Source organism: Coffea arabica, chromosome 9e (genome assembly GCF_036785885.1).
Source record: "Coffea arabica cultivar ET-39 chromosome 9e, Coffea Arabica ET-39 HiFi, whole genome shotgun sequence".
Taxonomy (NCBI): domain Eukaryota; kingdom Viridiplantae; phylum Streptophyta; class Magnoliopsida; order Gentianales; family Rubiaceae; genus Coffea; species Coffea arabica.
This window is the reverse complement of record NC_092327.1, coordinates 37742750-37758785: the sequence shown is the minus strand read 5'-3', so window position 1 is coordinate 37758785 and position 16036 is coordinate 37742750. Positions and strand designations below refer to the sequence as shown.

Genomic DNA, 16036 nt, shown 5'->3' with positions numbered 1-16036 from the left:
GAGAGAGAGAGGATGTCTTCAGTTTTACCATTTCACAATTTATTCAACATCAAATATCTAACTAATGCGTTAGTTGGTAACGCAAAACGTTGGCTTTGCAAAAGTTGTAGCGAAATTTAGCGAGATGTTGCCATTTAATTGAAATATATTTTTATTTCTGAGGAGACCAATTACATGATGCGCGACATAGTTTTTTTTTTTTTTTTTTTTTCCAATGACCTAATCTAGAAATATGTTTTTATTTCTTTGGGCTGTTATCCGTACTTTTAAGGGAACGTTTGGTAGACAGGTATCATCAGAAATGCATATCAAAATGAATAAGGATTAATATTAGAGTAAATCTTACATACACTGTCAGTGTATACACTATTATGATTGGATGGATGACACATGAGTAAAATTTTAATTTTAAATTTAAATTTTGCACGTATGTCATATATCTATCGGTGATTGTGTATACACTGACAGTGTATACAAGATTAATCCTTAATATTATATGTATTATCAATATAAAGACTTTTTTTCACTAGTAGTAGCAATGTAACGTTGATTTAAATCTTCTTGCATGAAAAAACCTCTATATTGGTAGTATATAAAAATTAATCCTAATTCACAATACATGTATGTCCATTGTTTAGTCGGTCAACTATAGGTATCGCCCCTAATACTTTGTTAATTGAAATTAAAATACTGTTCTTAATACTCTGTTTTGCTGGTAGCGGCATAAATCAGATTCTCCATTTGACATTTAAGCCTTGCCCTATCTCCTTCATCTCCATGGCTTGGAGTCTTTAGTATTTCTCATTCCTCACATTTATGACTTGAGTCTCAAATTAATTAACTTGTTGGTCGGCTGAAGCCCATTCCGATTCCAAACCAAACGGTCAAGAGAGAATGACGAAAATTTGAATCCATGGTGGCGTGGGGTTTATGATTCCTATTCAGAATGTGAAAGGCAAACCAAACACCTCCAACATACGTTGTTGGGCACTTTTTGCTCGCCTCCAAAATTGATGTGCCAAAAAATGCAACTGACTTCTCATATGATACAACTCCTTTCTCTACTCAACATCATATAAGCAACTACCCCAGCAGGAGGTGGTGGTGGAGGACCGAGGACCAACTCCAAGTCCCAAAGTCCCTAATCCACCTTCTTTTGCCATCAGAGAAAAGCTCTGCTCATCTTCTTTCTGAGTCTTTGCTTTTTCCTCACTCAATCCCTCCCACGGAAAAGTACACCCACTAAACTCTGTTTCAAATCTGCTTTACCAACGAATTGGAGGCCCCAAAAGTCACTAGCTTCCTTTAATTATTGTAACCTGTGCAACTTTTGATCCTTGCATAGGAAACAGAGGAGACCCAAAAAAAAAAAACTGTTGTTGCAGAGGAGATCACTCTTGTTTTTCCCTGTTTACTTGGATTCTTGCATATTATTAACAATGAATATTGTTAGCTATGTTATTTTATAGTTTGTGAAGAATAAAACTAGCTGAAAGCCAAAGGCTTGAGAAATACTTGTTGGGTCCTTGAGTTCTTTGATGTTTTGAGGAAGAAGAAGAAGTATGTTGGGGTCCCAGTATTGCTGCTGGGAGAATCAATACGAAGATGAATTGTTGCTAGTGGAACCAAAGCCTTTCACCCTGCCTGCACCCATTCCTCAATGGCCTCAAGGTATCTTTAAAGTTTCCTCAACAAAAAAATTTGATCTTGATTATTCTTGAGTGCAATAGTCTTGTTTGCTTGATTTGAGTTAAAAGGTTCACGATGAAGTAAAATCTCCCCGAAGTTCATTTTTCTTCTGTTGATTTGGTAAAATTTGTTGATCAACTTTGCCTTGAATTGTTATAATCATGCAAGCCTTTCACGAAGTAGTAAAAATGCACTATGAAATTCTATTTGACGATAATAACAAGGAATAGCTGTCTCTTCATATGATCGGCACCTAATTTTGTGCAAATTCTTTGTGATCTTCGGTAAGATCATATACGGTGCTGTTAGATCGAAAGTTGCTGCAGTTGCTAGGGCAGGGAACGGTTAATTAACATTCTGAGCTAGTGAAAGAATTTGAAAAATGTTTTAACAAATTTTAAATTTGGACTGAAAATTCTCTGTCAAAACCGATTTGCTGATGAATTTATTTAATTTGTGCTTAAGTTTTTGCTTTGTTAATTCTTATTTGTTGCTTAACTCTTGTACCTTCCAATTGAAGTGGCTACACTAAGTGACTCAAGCTAGGGGTGAATTTATGTTTTGTATTTATATAGTGGAATAGGAACCAGTATTTCAATCATTTTTTTTTTTGGTAGAGAATAGTGAAGTTTGGGATGCAAAGTTGTATCTGTTATGTTGTCTGGCTAGTGAGAGTCTAATTTAGCTAAGTTGTCAAAGCTTTAAAGCATGTGCAACACAGTTTCTGAAGCAAGGCATATGTTATTTTTGGGTATTTTTCTTGGAGGGGGTGGGCCATTTGATTAATTTGGTGAAATAATAGTTGAAAGATGTTATTTGAGTTTGGCTCACTTTTTTTTTTCCCCATTACTTGTTTGTTTGAGCAAATATGTTCTTTTAGCTAAGTTACTGGTTGATAAAATGTTATCTTTATCGTGTTTGCAGGTCAAGGTTTTGCTACAGGAAGAATATTCTTAGGAGAAATTGAAGTTGCTCAAGTCACCAAGTTTGAAAGGATTTGGAGTTGTAATCTGTTTTGGAGAAAATCAGATGGTGTATCATTTTATAGGCCAGTGGATATACCGGATGGCTTTTTCAGTCTAGGTCATTATTGCCAGTCAGATGACAAACAATTCCATGCCCATTTTCTTGTTGCCAGAGAAGTGGCAAGTCTGACTCATGATAGCCAAAGTCATGATATGGCATCTGAATCTCCAGCTCTTAAGAAGCCTCTTAGCTACAATTTAGTTTGGAGCTCCAGTTCTCGTAATGATGGGCATGGTTTTATTTGGCTGCCAAATGCTCCAAGTGGATACAGATCAATGGGCTTTGTGGTCACTAATGATGCCGATGAGCCTGAGCTTGAGGAAGTTAGATGCGTTCGGGCTGATCTGACTACAAGTTGTGAAACTAGTGATATTTTATTTAGTGCAGATACACTTCGTGTATGGAGCACCAGACCCTGTGATCGAGGCATGTTTGGCAAAGGTGTTTCAGTCGGGACATTCTTCTGCAGTCCACTGAGTTGGACAGACTTCTTTGCTTCATACTTCAGCTCTCTAGACGAATATAATATTGCTTGCTTGAAAAACCTGGACACCTCTCTGAATGCAATGCCAAATATCGACCAAACCCATGCACTCATTAAGCACTATGGACCTACAGTTTACTTCCATCCTGATGAGGAATATTTACCTTCATCAGTTTCATGGTTCTTCATTAATGGGGCCCTTCTCTATAAAGATGGAAAGGATGATGGGATAGCCATCGACTCTAGGGGTTCAAATTTACCTAGGGGTGGAGAAAATGACGGCAAATATTGGCTGGATTTGGCACTTGATGATAATGAGAGGAATTATCTCATGTGCGGCAACATGGAGAGTACGGAGCTGTATGTTCATGTTAAACCTGCCTTAGGTGGTAGTTTCACTGATATTGTCATGTGGATATTTTGCCCCTTCAATGGGCCAGCAACAATTAAAGCTCCTTTCATGAATATTCCCCTGAACCGAATAGGCCAACATGTTGGTGATTGGGAGCATTTTACTCTCCGGATAAGCAACTTCACTGGTGAGCTTTGGAGTGTTTACTTCTCTGAGCATAGCGGCGGTGAATGGTTGGATGCCTGTGAGTTAGAGTTCATCAAGGATAATAAGCCGATTGTGTATTCATCAAAACATGGCCACGCAAGTTATCCACATGCTGGCTGCTACCTGCAGGGAGCTACAAAGCTTGGAATAGGAGTCAGGAATGATTGTGCTAAAAGCAAGTACTTCGTAGACTCTAGCACTCGGTATCAAATCATTGCAGCCGAATACCTTGGAAATGGAGTGCTTGCAGAACCTCAGTGGTTACAGTACATGAGAGAATGGGGTCCAACAATTGTGTATGATGCCAGATCAGAAGCAGATAAGATCATCAGCCACCTTCCATTTTTGGTTAGATTCACAGTGGAGAGCCTGTTCGAACTATTTCCAACTGAGCTTTACGGCGAAGAGGGTCCTACAGGACCTAAGGAGAAGGATAATTGGCTTGGAGATGAAAGGTGTTAGATATGCTCTCGATTAGCCTCTTCGATATTAATATGGGGTTGAGCAATGATCATGCCTTCAATCTGCATTTGCAGCCTGTTACACAATGCTGGAAGCTGTACTCTATTGTTTTATTGCAGTATGATTGCCATTCTTTGGAGCTTTGTATGCCACTGCATCTGTGTTTGTATTCAGTGAAGTCTTTAGGAACACATTCAGTATTGAAAAATCCCATTGTTGTGCTCAAGACAATGTATACATGTATGCAGTATATTCCACATCTTGAATGGATCAAATTAAGATTCTGTCATTTGGTCTAATCCTTTGCGTTCGTTGAAAAAAAAAATTGTTTGGTTAAATCCTTTGAATGTGCTGGTGAGCTAGAAAATGTCTTAGGAAGTTTAGTTTATGACAAGAATTCACATGAATGCAACATAATCCAGAAACATGTTCATGCATTAGTTTATGACAAGACTTCGTGAAGCAGATTGCATGGCTGTAGGAACTAAAATGGGTGCCCCCCCCAAAAAAAAATAAAATAAATAAAGCAATACAACCAGCAAAACTATCATTATAGGTTTTAATTTTTCAATTAAACCTATGTCCAATTTTTTAACAAAAAAAAAAAAACACAAAATGTCCTAATTACTTTGATACCAAATTACCGATATTGTCTTTAGACTTGTATGGGAAATAAAAATGAAATAACGGTTAGTCTTTTTTTTTTTTTTTTTTTTTTGTCAACACAGGGGTGTCCGGGTCAAGACCCGAAGGCGGCCCGACTAATCCCCTGCGCCTGGAGTACAGCGCCACCCCAACCGCACCCAGGCGTTAGGTGAGATTCGATCCCACGACCTTTGTCAGGAACACAATAATTTCCCCAATTGAAGCCAAAACGTTGTCGTTGCATTTATTTGAGCAAATTAGGTTTGATTGTACTAAAATAAGTGTAACGGCGTCGTATAGACTAGAACGTATGGAAACGACGTCGCGGCTCTATAACAGAATTAGTTACACAGTTCAGTGAGTTGGTTGTCCAGCTTATTTGTACGCGTTTGATTGGCAAAAGAAGGAGCTGAGAAATAACAGAAATTCAACACTTTCCCTCTCACTTTCTCTCTCTATTTTTCCCTCTCTCCGAAACCTTCTTCTCTTCCCTCCTCTCTGCTCAATTCTTCCCCAAATCCTCAATCAATCCTCGATCAAGCTTAGCCATGGAGACAGTAGCCTGACAAGTGGTATCAGAGCTGGCTGAATCCTTGGAATAACATCTAAATCAATGGCAGAAAGTACCAGATTCAAAACCTTGGAGGAACAGATCAAGAAGCAGGAGATCAGACTCCAGGAGGTGATGGAAGATCTACAATCTTCACAGTTACGACAACAGCAAATGCAGGAGGAAATTCGCTCGGAACTGGAAGAAAACAGCAAGAAAGTAGAGAATCTGGTAGCAGAAATGAAGCAGGAATTCAGCGCCTTCATGAGGGCAATGATAGGCAAGGAGCGCGCTGTTCCAGAGGATGATCGACAGAGAATGGAACAAGCACCACTCTTACCAACTCCTCCAATAAGCCAGAGACTACAGATTGGAACAGACAGCAACAGATCAGCAAGGAAAGAAACAAGTAAGCTTCTGGTACCAAATCCTCCCAGAATTGATTTGCCTATGTTTACTGGTGAGAATCCGAGGGAATGGATTCGAAAATGCAATAAGTATTGCCTAAATTACCAAATTCCTGAAGACCAAAAAGTTGATGTTATAGAAATGTATTTGGAAGGGAAGGCAGATAACTGGTTCCAGGGGGTTAAGATAGAAAAATCAGGAATGACTTGGAAACTATTTGAGGAATTGCTATATAAGAGGTTTGACAATAGAAACGGGAGAGATGTGGTAGAGGAATTCAACAAGTTGAGACAGTCGGGTAAGGTGGAGGAATACCAGGAAAGGTTTGAGGAACTTAAAACCTTGATGATGATTAGGAATCCGCACCTGGATGAAAAGTATTATGTATCTAGTTTTGTCAGTGGACTTAAGGACGAAATCAGAACTATGATCAAAATGTTAAAGCCTATAGGTCTATCAGAAGCATTTGAACTAGCCGTGCTACAGGAGGAGGCCTTGAGACTTCAGACTAGGACAGGCAAAGAGGGAGGAAAAACTGTGTTTGAAGATAGGTTTGGAATTTCCAGGAACTCTTCACCACACCAGATCCAAGGTTCGCAGTATAGGGTGCCTCCTACCAGCACCTTTAGGAACACTCCTTTCAAGGGGAAAACGCTGGCCACATCCGGATCTGAACCTAGGAGGCTCTCAGCAGAGGAGTTGCAATACAGAAGGAGTAATGGACTTTGTTTCAAGTGTGGAGAGAAGTTTGGGCAGGGACATCAGTGCAAACCTGGCCACCTAAATCTCTTAGTTACTGAGGAAGAAGAAGAAGGGGAGTTTGAAGATGCTGTTGGGGAGCAGGATGAGTCCACAGGGAATCCAGGTCAAGTCATGAAAATGTCTTTGTATGCTCTTTCAGAGGCCATGCAGAGAAAAACAATCACACTGGTAGGGAAGTGGGATGGGGAAGAGATGCTTATCCTAGTGGATACAGGAAGTTCAGACAGTTATATCAGTAGTGAGAAGGTGATTGCCTATGATATTCCCTACCAACTAGTAGAACCATTCTCTGTGATAGTGGGAAATGGAGCTTGCGTGTCCAGTAAAGCCATCTGTCCTAAGGTAACCTGGGGAATCAATCAGCATCAGTTCTGCTTTGATCTCAAGGTGATGGATTTAAGTGGTTGGGATTTGGTGCTAGGAGTGGACTGGATGACTCACTTCAGTCCCATTACGTTCGACTTCCATCAGTTGACTATATCCCTACACAATCAAGGGGAAATAGTGCAACTCAGGGGGCAAGCAGAGGACTGTGATTTGGATCTGATCAGAGGGGGTGACTTGAGAAATTTCATTGAATATAAAAGGCAAATGTGTCTAGCTATGAGGATGAGCCAAGATCAACTGACAGAAGAATCTAAGGTGCCTGTTGAAGTTCAGCAGGTCATTGAAGACTTTAATGATGTGTTTCAGACCCCTACTGAGTTACCACCTACCAGGCAGATAGACCATGAGATCCCCCTAAAGCAAGGGTCCCAGGCTTTCAAAATGAAGCCATATAGATATCCTCACTCCCAGAAGGGTGAAATTGAAAAGCAGGTAAAGGAAATGTTGCAGCATGGGATAATTATCAACAGTAATAGTCCCTTTGCCTCCCCAGTATTGTTGGTCAAAAAAAAAGAGGGAACATGGCGCTTTTGTGTGGATTACAGGCGTTTGAATGAAATGACTGTTAAAGACAGGTATCCCATCCCAAATGTTGATGAACTGATCAATGAATTAGCAGGATCCAAATACAAGACCAAATTAGACCTGACATCTGGCTATCATCAGATCAGAGTTAAGCCTAAAGACACTCACAAGACTGCCTTTCAGACTCACTGTGGCCACTATGAATTTCTGGTCATGCCATTTGGGCTGACCAATGCACCAGCAACCTTTCAATCCCTTATGAATCAGATTTTCCAGCCATATCTCAGGAAGTTTGTTCTGGTCTTTTTTGATGACATCTTGATTTACAGTGCCACACTTGAGTTACATTTGGAACATCTGAAATTAGTATTGGCTGTCCTGCGAGAGCACAGTTTGTTTGCAAAGAAATCCAAATGCTCTTTTGCTCAGCAGAAGGTGGATTATCTGGGCCACACTATAACTGCAGATGAAGTGTCCATGGATCAGTCGAAAATAGACAGCATTATGAACTGGCCTACTCCCAAAACCTTAAAAGAGTTGAGAGGATTTTTGGGACTAACTGGATATTACAGGAGGTTCATCAGACACTATGGGATCATCTGCAAGCCACTAACAGACTTACTCAAGAAAGACAGCTTCCATTGGAATGAGGGAGCACAGAAGGCCCTGGATTCACTGAAACACATTATGTGCAAGGCTCCTGTACTTAGCCTGCCAGATTTCCAGAAGACTTTCATTATAGAAACTGATGCTAGTGGAGGGGGAATAGGAGCAGTGTTAATGCAGGAGGGTCACCCTATAGCCTTCCTCAGCAAGGCTTTGTCACCTAGGAATCTGGGGTTGTCAGCATATGAGAAGGAGCTTTTGGCACTCGTAATGGCAGTAACCAAGTGGAGACATTTTCTGCTGGGTTATCACTTCATTATCAGGACAGATCACCAGTCCTTGAAGTACCTGCTAGACCAAAAACTGACCACTGCTCTGCAACACAAATGGTTGGCTAAGCTACTTGGTATGGATTATGAAATCCAGTACAAGAAGGGATCAACAAATAAGGTTGCTGATGCCCTGTCTAGGTTGTATGACAGGAACACTGCTGAGATTCCCCCACAAGGGTCTTGCCTAGCTATCACCTCTGTTACCCCCTTGTGGATACAAGAACTTCAAAGAAGTTATGAGACTGACCCTCAATTTCAGAATATTATCTCCCAATTGTTACTAGACTCTAATGCTCAACCCCAGTATGAGTGGAAACAGGGATTGTTGAAACACAGGGGCAAGCTTTATGTGGGCGCTGCCTGTGGGTTAAGAGAAAAGCTGATTCAGGCTCTCCATGCATCTGCTATTGGGGGACATTCTGAACAAAGAGGGTGTTGGCAAAGGATGAGAGCTCTATTTTTTTGGCCTAACATGAAGCAGGATGTCATCAGATACGTCCAAGCTTGTGATACCTGCCAAAGGTTTAAACCTGAACATGTTCCATATCCTGGTTTACTGCAACCTCTGCCTGTACCCCACCTAGCCTGGACTCATCTTACTATGGATTTTATAGAAAGTCTACCAGAATCTCAGGGATACAATACAGTGTTGGTTATCATCGACAGGCTCACCAAGGTAGGACATTTTCTTGCTTTGGCTCATCCTTTCACAGCCAAACAGGTGGCTCAGCTGTTCCTTGACAACATTTTTAGATTGCATGGCATCCCAGAGTCCCTGGTGATTGACAGGGATAGGATTTTTACTAGTGCTTTCTGGCAAGAACTTTTCAGATTGGCAGGCACGGAACTAAGGTACAGCTCTGCTTATCATCCCCAATCAGATGGTCAGAGCGAAAGGCTTAATCAGTGTGTGGAAACTTACCTCAGATGTATGACTGGGGAGTTTCCTCACAATTGGAGCAGGTGGCTCCCTTTAGCAGAATGGTGGTACAATTCTTCCTATCATTCTAGCCTGCAACTCACTCCTTTCGAAGCACTGTATGGGTACAAACCTCCCCCTTTGCCTTTAGGGCCTCACCTGGAGACCATCATACCAGCAGCTTCTCACCTTCTCCAGGAAAGGTTAAGGATTTCCAGTAGCATCAAAGACCACCTTGCGAAAGCACAGCAGCGAATGAAGCATTTTGCTGATCAGAAGCGCACTGAGAGGGAGTTTGAGGTGGGTGATTGGGTTTTCCTGAAATTGCAGCCTTACAGGCAGCAATCAGTTGCCATCAGGAAATGTCTCAAGCTGTCTGCCAGATTCTATGGTCCTTTTCAGGTTGAGGCCAAGGTGGGTTCAGTTGCTTATCGCCTCAAGTTACCTGCGGGGGCACGTATCCACCCTGTTTTTCATGTGTCACTGCTCAAAAAGAAGTTGGGGCCACTGCAGCCAGTTGCAGCTACTCTGCCTGAACCTGATGACAATGATCAATGTCCCCTGCTTCCTGAACAGATTCTGCGCAGGAGAGTGATCATGCGGAATGGGCAGACTGTTATCCAATATCTGATCAAATGGTGTCAGCTCGGTGAAGAGGAAGCTTCTTGGGAAGATCAGAATTTCATTCACACTCAGTTTCCACAGTTTCAGTCTTGAGGACAAGACTGTTAAAGGGAGAGGCAATGTCAGGAACACAATAATTTCCCCAATTGAAGCCAAAACGTTGTCGTTGCATTTATTTGAGCAAATTAGGTTTGATTGTACTAAAATAAGTGTAACGGCGTCGTATAGACTAGAACGTATGGAAACGATGTCGCGGCTCTATAACAGAATTAGTTACACAGTTCAGTGAGTTGGTTGTCCAGCTTATTTGTACGCGTTTGATTGGCAAAAGAAGGAGCTGAGAAATAACAGAAATTCAACACTTTCCCTCTCACTTTCTCTCTCTATTTTTCCCTCTCTCCGAAACCTTCTTCTCTTCCCTCCTCTCTGCTCAATTCTTCCCCAAATCCTCAATCAATCCTCGATCAAGCTTAGCCATGGAGACAGTAGCCTGACAACCTTGCGAGTGGTTTTCCAGCCGCAGACCGGGTGATCTAACCCCGGGGGGCAAATAACGGTTAGTCATGAAGTGTTATATTACATGTAATAAATTTTTTATGTTTTGAAAGATTTGAATGTTTCGAATCATAAATCGATATAGTGATGAACATACACACATACATTTATAAATATTAAGAATTTAAACTTGATGTAACGTTGTAGGTGAAGTGTCTCATATAAGCACATATTTTCTGAAAAAAATAAAAAGAGTAAGTAAAAAAAAAATGGATAAAAACAATAATTATACAAAGGAAAAGCTCAGTATTTACTTTTGTTTCGTGTGGAATAGAAATTTCGGAATCCAAAAGCCCAAAACGTGGCCCATCTCTGCCTCTGTCCCCTATAAATGCTAGTTTCCCCCCAATTTCCTTGTTTTCCTCCAAAATGCCAAAAATAGAAGGGAGAAGAAGAAAGACTTATTTGAAGACCAAAAAGGTTCGATTGAGCAGCCAGGATATTCAGGTATTATCTCGATATTATTTCTTCATATTTTTTTCTTCTTTCATTCATATTCTAATTTTCATTTCTGCAAATTATAATTTATCAGAAAAATCTGCTTCTTCTTCTTCTTCCTTGGTTATATCTGTCCGCTAATATTTAGCTCCAAAAGATAAATTTGAATTCTCGAAAAGAAGCTCGTATACGTTTTTAATCAAATTTATATGTACTATCGAGTCGGCAATGGCTGCCTAGAGTCGAGATGCTTCAAGTTTTTGAGTTCAATGGATTTTTATTTGCTACATCCGAGGCAGCAGCAGAACTGGAAAATGTATACACGAGTATACTTGTAATTCTTATATATTAGCAGCAATTTTGTGCTAAATTCCTGCTTTTTTCCCGCTCTTTCGGTGCAATATCACGTGTTTGAGGATGAGTCTATATCAGCAATTTTTTATTAGCATTATATAATTTCTATAGTTAAATGCTGTACTAGATTAACAGCAAAATGTATTACCTCATATTGAATTTGCAACTTTATTAGCAAAGTTGTACTACCATTATTTGCTTTTTTTTTTAAAAAAAAAAAATTTTGGTGTGTAACATTGCAACGTTCCTACATTTTAATACTTGCTGATAGTTGCGTTTGGATGTGATGATTGGACTATATTGAATGTTGATATATTAAATTCAATTTTACACTTGAGACAATTGAGTTGGTGTTTGAAGGATTTGAATCGAGTTTAGGGTGTATTTGAACATGGAATTTTAATTTGAGGCACTTAGTCAGTGAGTGTTTTGTGTGATGTTTCAGTTGACGATCTTTAATTTTTAAGTAATCTTGATTACTATTTGCCTAACTCGTTTGCCTTGTTATTGTGCTTCTGAAAATGATATGCAACTTTTTTATATCTGAGCTTATAGCTTAAATTGTTGTTTTTATTCCACAAGTGAAGGTGATGGGATTCAGAAATAATCTAAATCATCGTAAACTGCTATTTTCTTTCCGAATTATATTGGTGAAGTGTTTGTCTTCCTTCTCCAGTTAAGCATGAAACAGTAGCTTGTTGGTTCCAATTGTTCTTTTTCCCCCTCTGATGGAAGCTTACAAGAGGTGGGTCAGGGCAAATAAAGACTACGTGCATTCACTGGAGTCTCTTGCCAATGTATGCTTTCTTTTATGTCATATGTTTTTGTATTTGGTTATCATCTATATTAGAGCTATTATAAGCACTTTACAATGGTTTTCCTTGCTTCTTGTTTTAGTGAAAAAAGGATCATGATAAGAGTTGTCCATGTTATTATTTTAACTTCCGCTGCCATAGTTTGCCTAGCAGTTGCAACTGTAGATGCAATACATCAAAATTTGGGACCGAAATTAAAAGCAGTAACAACACAGAATACTTTTGTTTTTCTTATACTTGTTTGAGGTACTTCAAATTGCTGTTTCTTTCAGTGTCCTCCAAACCATAATTAAGCTGCTAAGGTGTACTGCATCCTTTGAGTCGGAGTGAACATCCGGTGCAGATTGCATTTAATGCATAGTTTCGGGATGTTCATGTTTAGGTTTAATTTAATTTTAATGCTTGCAAGTGATGAATGTTTGCATGAAAGAATACATAACTAAAAAGATCTATAATAAGTTTGTCAGAATAGGCTGGGTTTTCAGTTAGAATCTGAAACCTAAAAAATGGACTAATTGTTCTTGTTTGAAATGTAGATTTCCATATTATATTTAGAGGGAGTAGGTGTCGATGCAAGCTAAAATAAGCATATTCTTTGTAATTTGAATCTAGATAACACTTAATTGATTTTGCAGATTATTTGTTCTTAACACACTCATTCAACTGATGCTTCACCTCATGATTTTTGGGTGATTCTGATTTGACATTCCAAGCATTTAGTCTAATACAAATTATAATATATTTAGATAACCAGTAAATTTTGCTGTATCATGTAAGATGTTTAATTCGACATTTGCAGAATTTCTAAATCTCTTGTTATAGATCATCTTCTTTTTTTAAAAAAAAAATTAATTTTATAAATACCAGTTTTTTCTTCTTCATGAAGGGCAGAGCTGTTTCATTATTGTGCTTTTTTCATGTCCTTAATATTATAGTTAATCTTAATCCATTTTCAGATTGATTTCCATTGTTGTCTGATAAGTGTTTGTTCATACACTTGCATGAATTTTACGCTCAGGGCTTGACATGGCTTCTTCCAGAACGGTTTTCAGAGTCAGAAATTGGACCAGAAGCAGGTTTTGTGAAATTTTGGTAACATTGGCTCTTATTATATAACAAGTTTACAAGTTTTAAAGCTTATTTCTATCTTCCAATGCTTTTATACCTTATCATGAAAATGTAGGTGAATGTGGATTATTAGAATCTTGTTGTCCACTTGGTTGTTTTGATTTGGAGAGCTGTAAACTGTATTTGGTCATATTAAGTCTGTAATGTTCTTAAACTATTTTCTTCCGCTATTCCCCCTTATCCCGAGCTTCACTATTTTCTTTTCTTTCTTTGCGTTGGTGGTTTTGGTTAATAGGAATGGGGTAATCTAGTTGAACTGTCAAATAGATATAATAAATGTCTACTTGCAGTAACTTCATTTTTGGGCATAATCACTGCTGTACATGAACACATCATCGAGACAACTCCAACTCAAAGAAACACTGGGCAGGTTGAGTCCTCTTCCTTCCCATACTCACTATGCATAACTTTGCTTAAGGACTTGGAAACATTGGTTGAAGTTGCAGCTCAACAAATTTTTGGTGATGATAGAAAATGGAACTTCATTGCTGCCACAGAGGCTACCAAGTAAGGGGAATGTATAATTGGCTTTCCTTCAACACCTATAACTTAGATTTGTTACTGTTCATAGTGACACCATTACTTGGTTGTCCAAAATGTTACAGGGTGTTAGTTAGGCTAGCTATATTTTGGAACAGTGGGTACAAAATGGTCTTGCACGGTGGAGAGTCTGTAAATATTGAGAAGGGACGAGATGCTTATAACTCCCAACAGAGGCAAGGGCACTTTGCCAATCCTGGAAACCTTAATGGGACTTATTATTATGGTCAGGCCCCATGGAATCTTGAAGGAAGGGCACTGTCGGCTTTGAGTAGGTTTGGAGCGAATGCCAGGATGTTATCTGAGCCGACATGGTTGCTTAGGGTTCAACACCAGCAAGCAATCATGGAGCCTCCAAGTAATTGTATTTTTATCAATTTTAAGTAGACAATGTTATTAGAACATGAATATTCAGTCGATCCTTTTCTTTCTTTATGTCATCACAGTTAAGACAGCTGAGAAACCTAGCCTTTCCAGCATCTTGTCAGAAAAAGGTGTTTATGGGGGCTTGTTTCTGATGGGGGAAGTAATGTTTATTGTAAGGCCTCTTGTTTATGTGTTACTGATAAGAAAGAATGGCACTCAGTCTTGGTTTCCATGGTTTACGTCGCTGGCCATAGACCTAATTGCAAATGGTGTTCTTTCATATGTGACTGCATTGAGGACTATCAGGAAAGACCCCCTTTTTGATCTTTCCAACCAAGAGAGGGATGAGGTTAGTCACATTAATAGGTTGTCAATTTATCTCGAGTCAATTTCTGTTGCTTTTATGGCATGACTGCTTGAAATCTATTGTGGATCTTTCACCTTAGCCATAAAATGGGGGCCTTTTTTGCTTTCTCTATATGTTGCCTCTGCAAGATATTGCCAACTACAAAGGATGAATGGAATGGTTACTCAGGGTGTAGCGCTTAGCCCATTCTGAGAGATATTCATTCTGTAAACATTTTGGATTTAGGAGTTTGACCTTCTTGCATGCCTGCATGTCCTCACTGTTTGTGTCGTTTTTGGTATAAACAAGACAATTTCATTCTCCAAGTATTTCACTGCAGTTTGCATTTGGACCTTTAGCGTCTGAAAGTGATTTGTGCTATTTTTCTAAATTCATTTTCTTGATATGGTTATGAGACAGCTAAGGAGGAGGAAGCTTATGTGGGCTCTTTACCTTATGAGAGATCCTTTCTTTATGAAGTACACACGGTAAATATCTGCTACATCTATTCATGCTTGTTTACTTCTGCATTGAAGGGTTTAGGGCTTTTTTTTTGGGGGGGGGGGGGGGGGGGGTTGGGGTTGGGGTGGGGGAGTATGAATTGCTGATGGTTGGTGAATTTTTCAGGAAAAGACTTGACCATACCCAAAAGCTACTAGAGCCTGTACCTGTCATAGGGTTTTTTGCAGGTATTGTAGATGCCTTTTCACAATTGGCTTTTCTTATTATTTAGTATTTTTAGTTATATGGCAGTAGACATATTTCCCATGCAAAATTTTCTCTTGATATGCAGAAAAACTTATTGAACTTAGTATTGGAGCACAGACACGCTACACCTACATGTCAGGTTCATGATGAAATTTATTTCTTCTGCATGATTTAGAGGTGAAGTATTCCCAAATCAGGGAGCAATATTTGGAGTTTTTACCAGGAGTAATACTTCTAGTGCAAATTGTTGTATCAAATGTTGGTTTCCTCGGTAAAACGTACACAAGGTCAATGTTGTAGTCCCTTGCATCAACCAAGCACACCACAGTTCTAATAAACAGTAACTTGTAATAGTTAAACAGTTTCACAAACAATTACTTATAATACTTCCATCAATTAGAAACTGTGGCACAACAAATTAGTACTTGCTTTGTTATTTGCTTTTGCTGTGCCTGTTGAATTTTTAAATACATATGGAAGGCCTGTATTTACTCTTTTCTAGTCCCTCCCCTTTCCTCCAATTAGGTAGAAAATGAAAAACAGACAATGAAAGGCCGTGCTTTTCCTCTTCTGATGGTAAGCTCCATTTTTTCTTCTCCTCGGAATTTACGGAAGATTTGAAAATGTGTGCCTCGTGTAATTGTATGCCAGCATTAGTTATAACTCTTTTGAGTAATTATTAATCAGACAGTGTGACACGTGCTGCCAAGTTGATTTGCATTCTATGTTTTACTATAGATGCATTGAATTTCCTCCTTACTACTTAAAGGTGACAAATAAAATATTGCTGGATTTACAATTCCATTTC

The 16036-nt window shown here is 39.2% G+C and overlaps 2 protein-coding genes across 2 annotated transcripts; both read left to right on the top strand.

Moving 5' to 3' along the window:
• Window positions 1-1423: 1423 nt before the first annotated feature.
• LOC140014733 (hypothetical protein At1g04090-like) lies at window positions 1424-4428 on the top strand. Its single transcript, XM_072065878.1, has 2 exons — window positions 1424-1671; window positions 2614-4428. The coding sequence occupies exons 1-2, from the start codon at window positions 1563-1565 to the stop codon at window positions 4218-4220; spliced, it is 1716 nt and encodes a 571-aa protein (XP_071921979.1). The 5' UTR covers window positions 1424-1562; the 3' UTR covers window positions 4221-4428.
• A 6415-nt stretch (window positions 4429-10843) lies between these two features.
• LOC113710579 (peroxisome biogenesis protein 16-like) lies at window positions 10844-15664 on the top strand. Its single transcript, XM_027233672.2, has 9 exons — window positions 10844-10980; window positions 12002-12122; window positions 13159-13216; window positions 13559-13775; window positions 13874-14166; window positions 14255-14523; window positions 14941-15008; window positions 15148-15209; window positions 15314-15664. The coding sequence occupies exons 2-9, from the start codon at window positions 12054-12056 to the stop codon at window positions 15373-15375; spliced, it is 1098 nt and encodes a 365-aa protein (XP_027089473.1). The 5' UTR covers window positions 10844-10980; window positions 12002-12053; the 3' UTR covers window positions 15376-15664.
• The last annotated feature ends 372 nt before the right edge of the window (window positions 15665-16036 follow it).

Coding starts and splice junctions, on each gene's coding strand:
- LOC140014733 (XM_072065878.1), top strand. CDS start 1,563: ATGTTGGGGTCCCAGTATTGCTGCTGGGAGAATCAATACGAAGATGAA. Junction 1,672..2,613: donor CATTCCTCAATGGCCTCAAG/GTATCTTTAAAG, acceptor TCGTGTTTGCAG/GTCAAGGTTTTGCTACAGGA.
- LOC113710579 (XM_027233672.2), top strand. CDS start 12,054: ATGGAAGCTTACAAGAGGTGGGTCAGGGCAAATAAAGACTACGTGCAT. Junction 13,217..13,558: donor AGAAATTGGACCAGAAGCAG/GTTTTGTGAAAT, acceptor GTCTACTTGCAG/TAACTTCATTTTTGGGCATA. Junction 13,776..13,873: donor GCTGCCACAGAGGCTACCAA/GTAAGGGGAATG, acceptor AAAATGTTACAG/GGTGTTAGTTAGGCTAGCTA.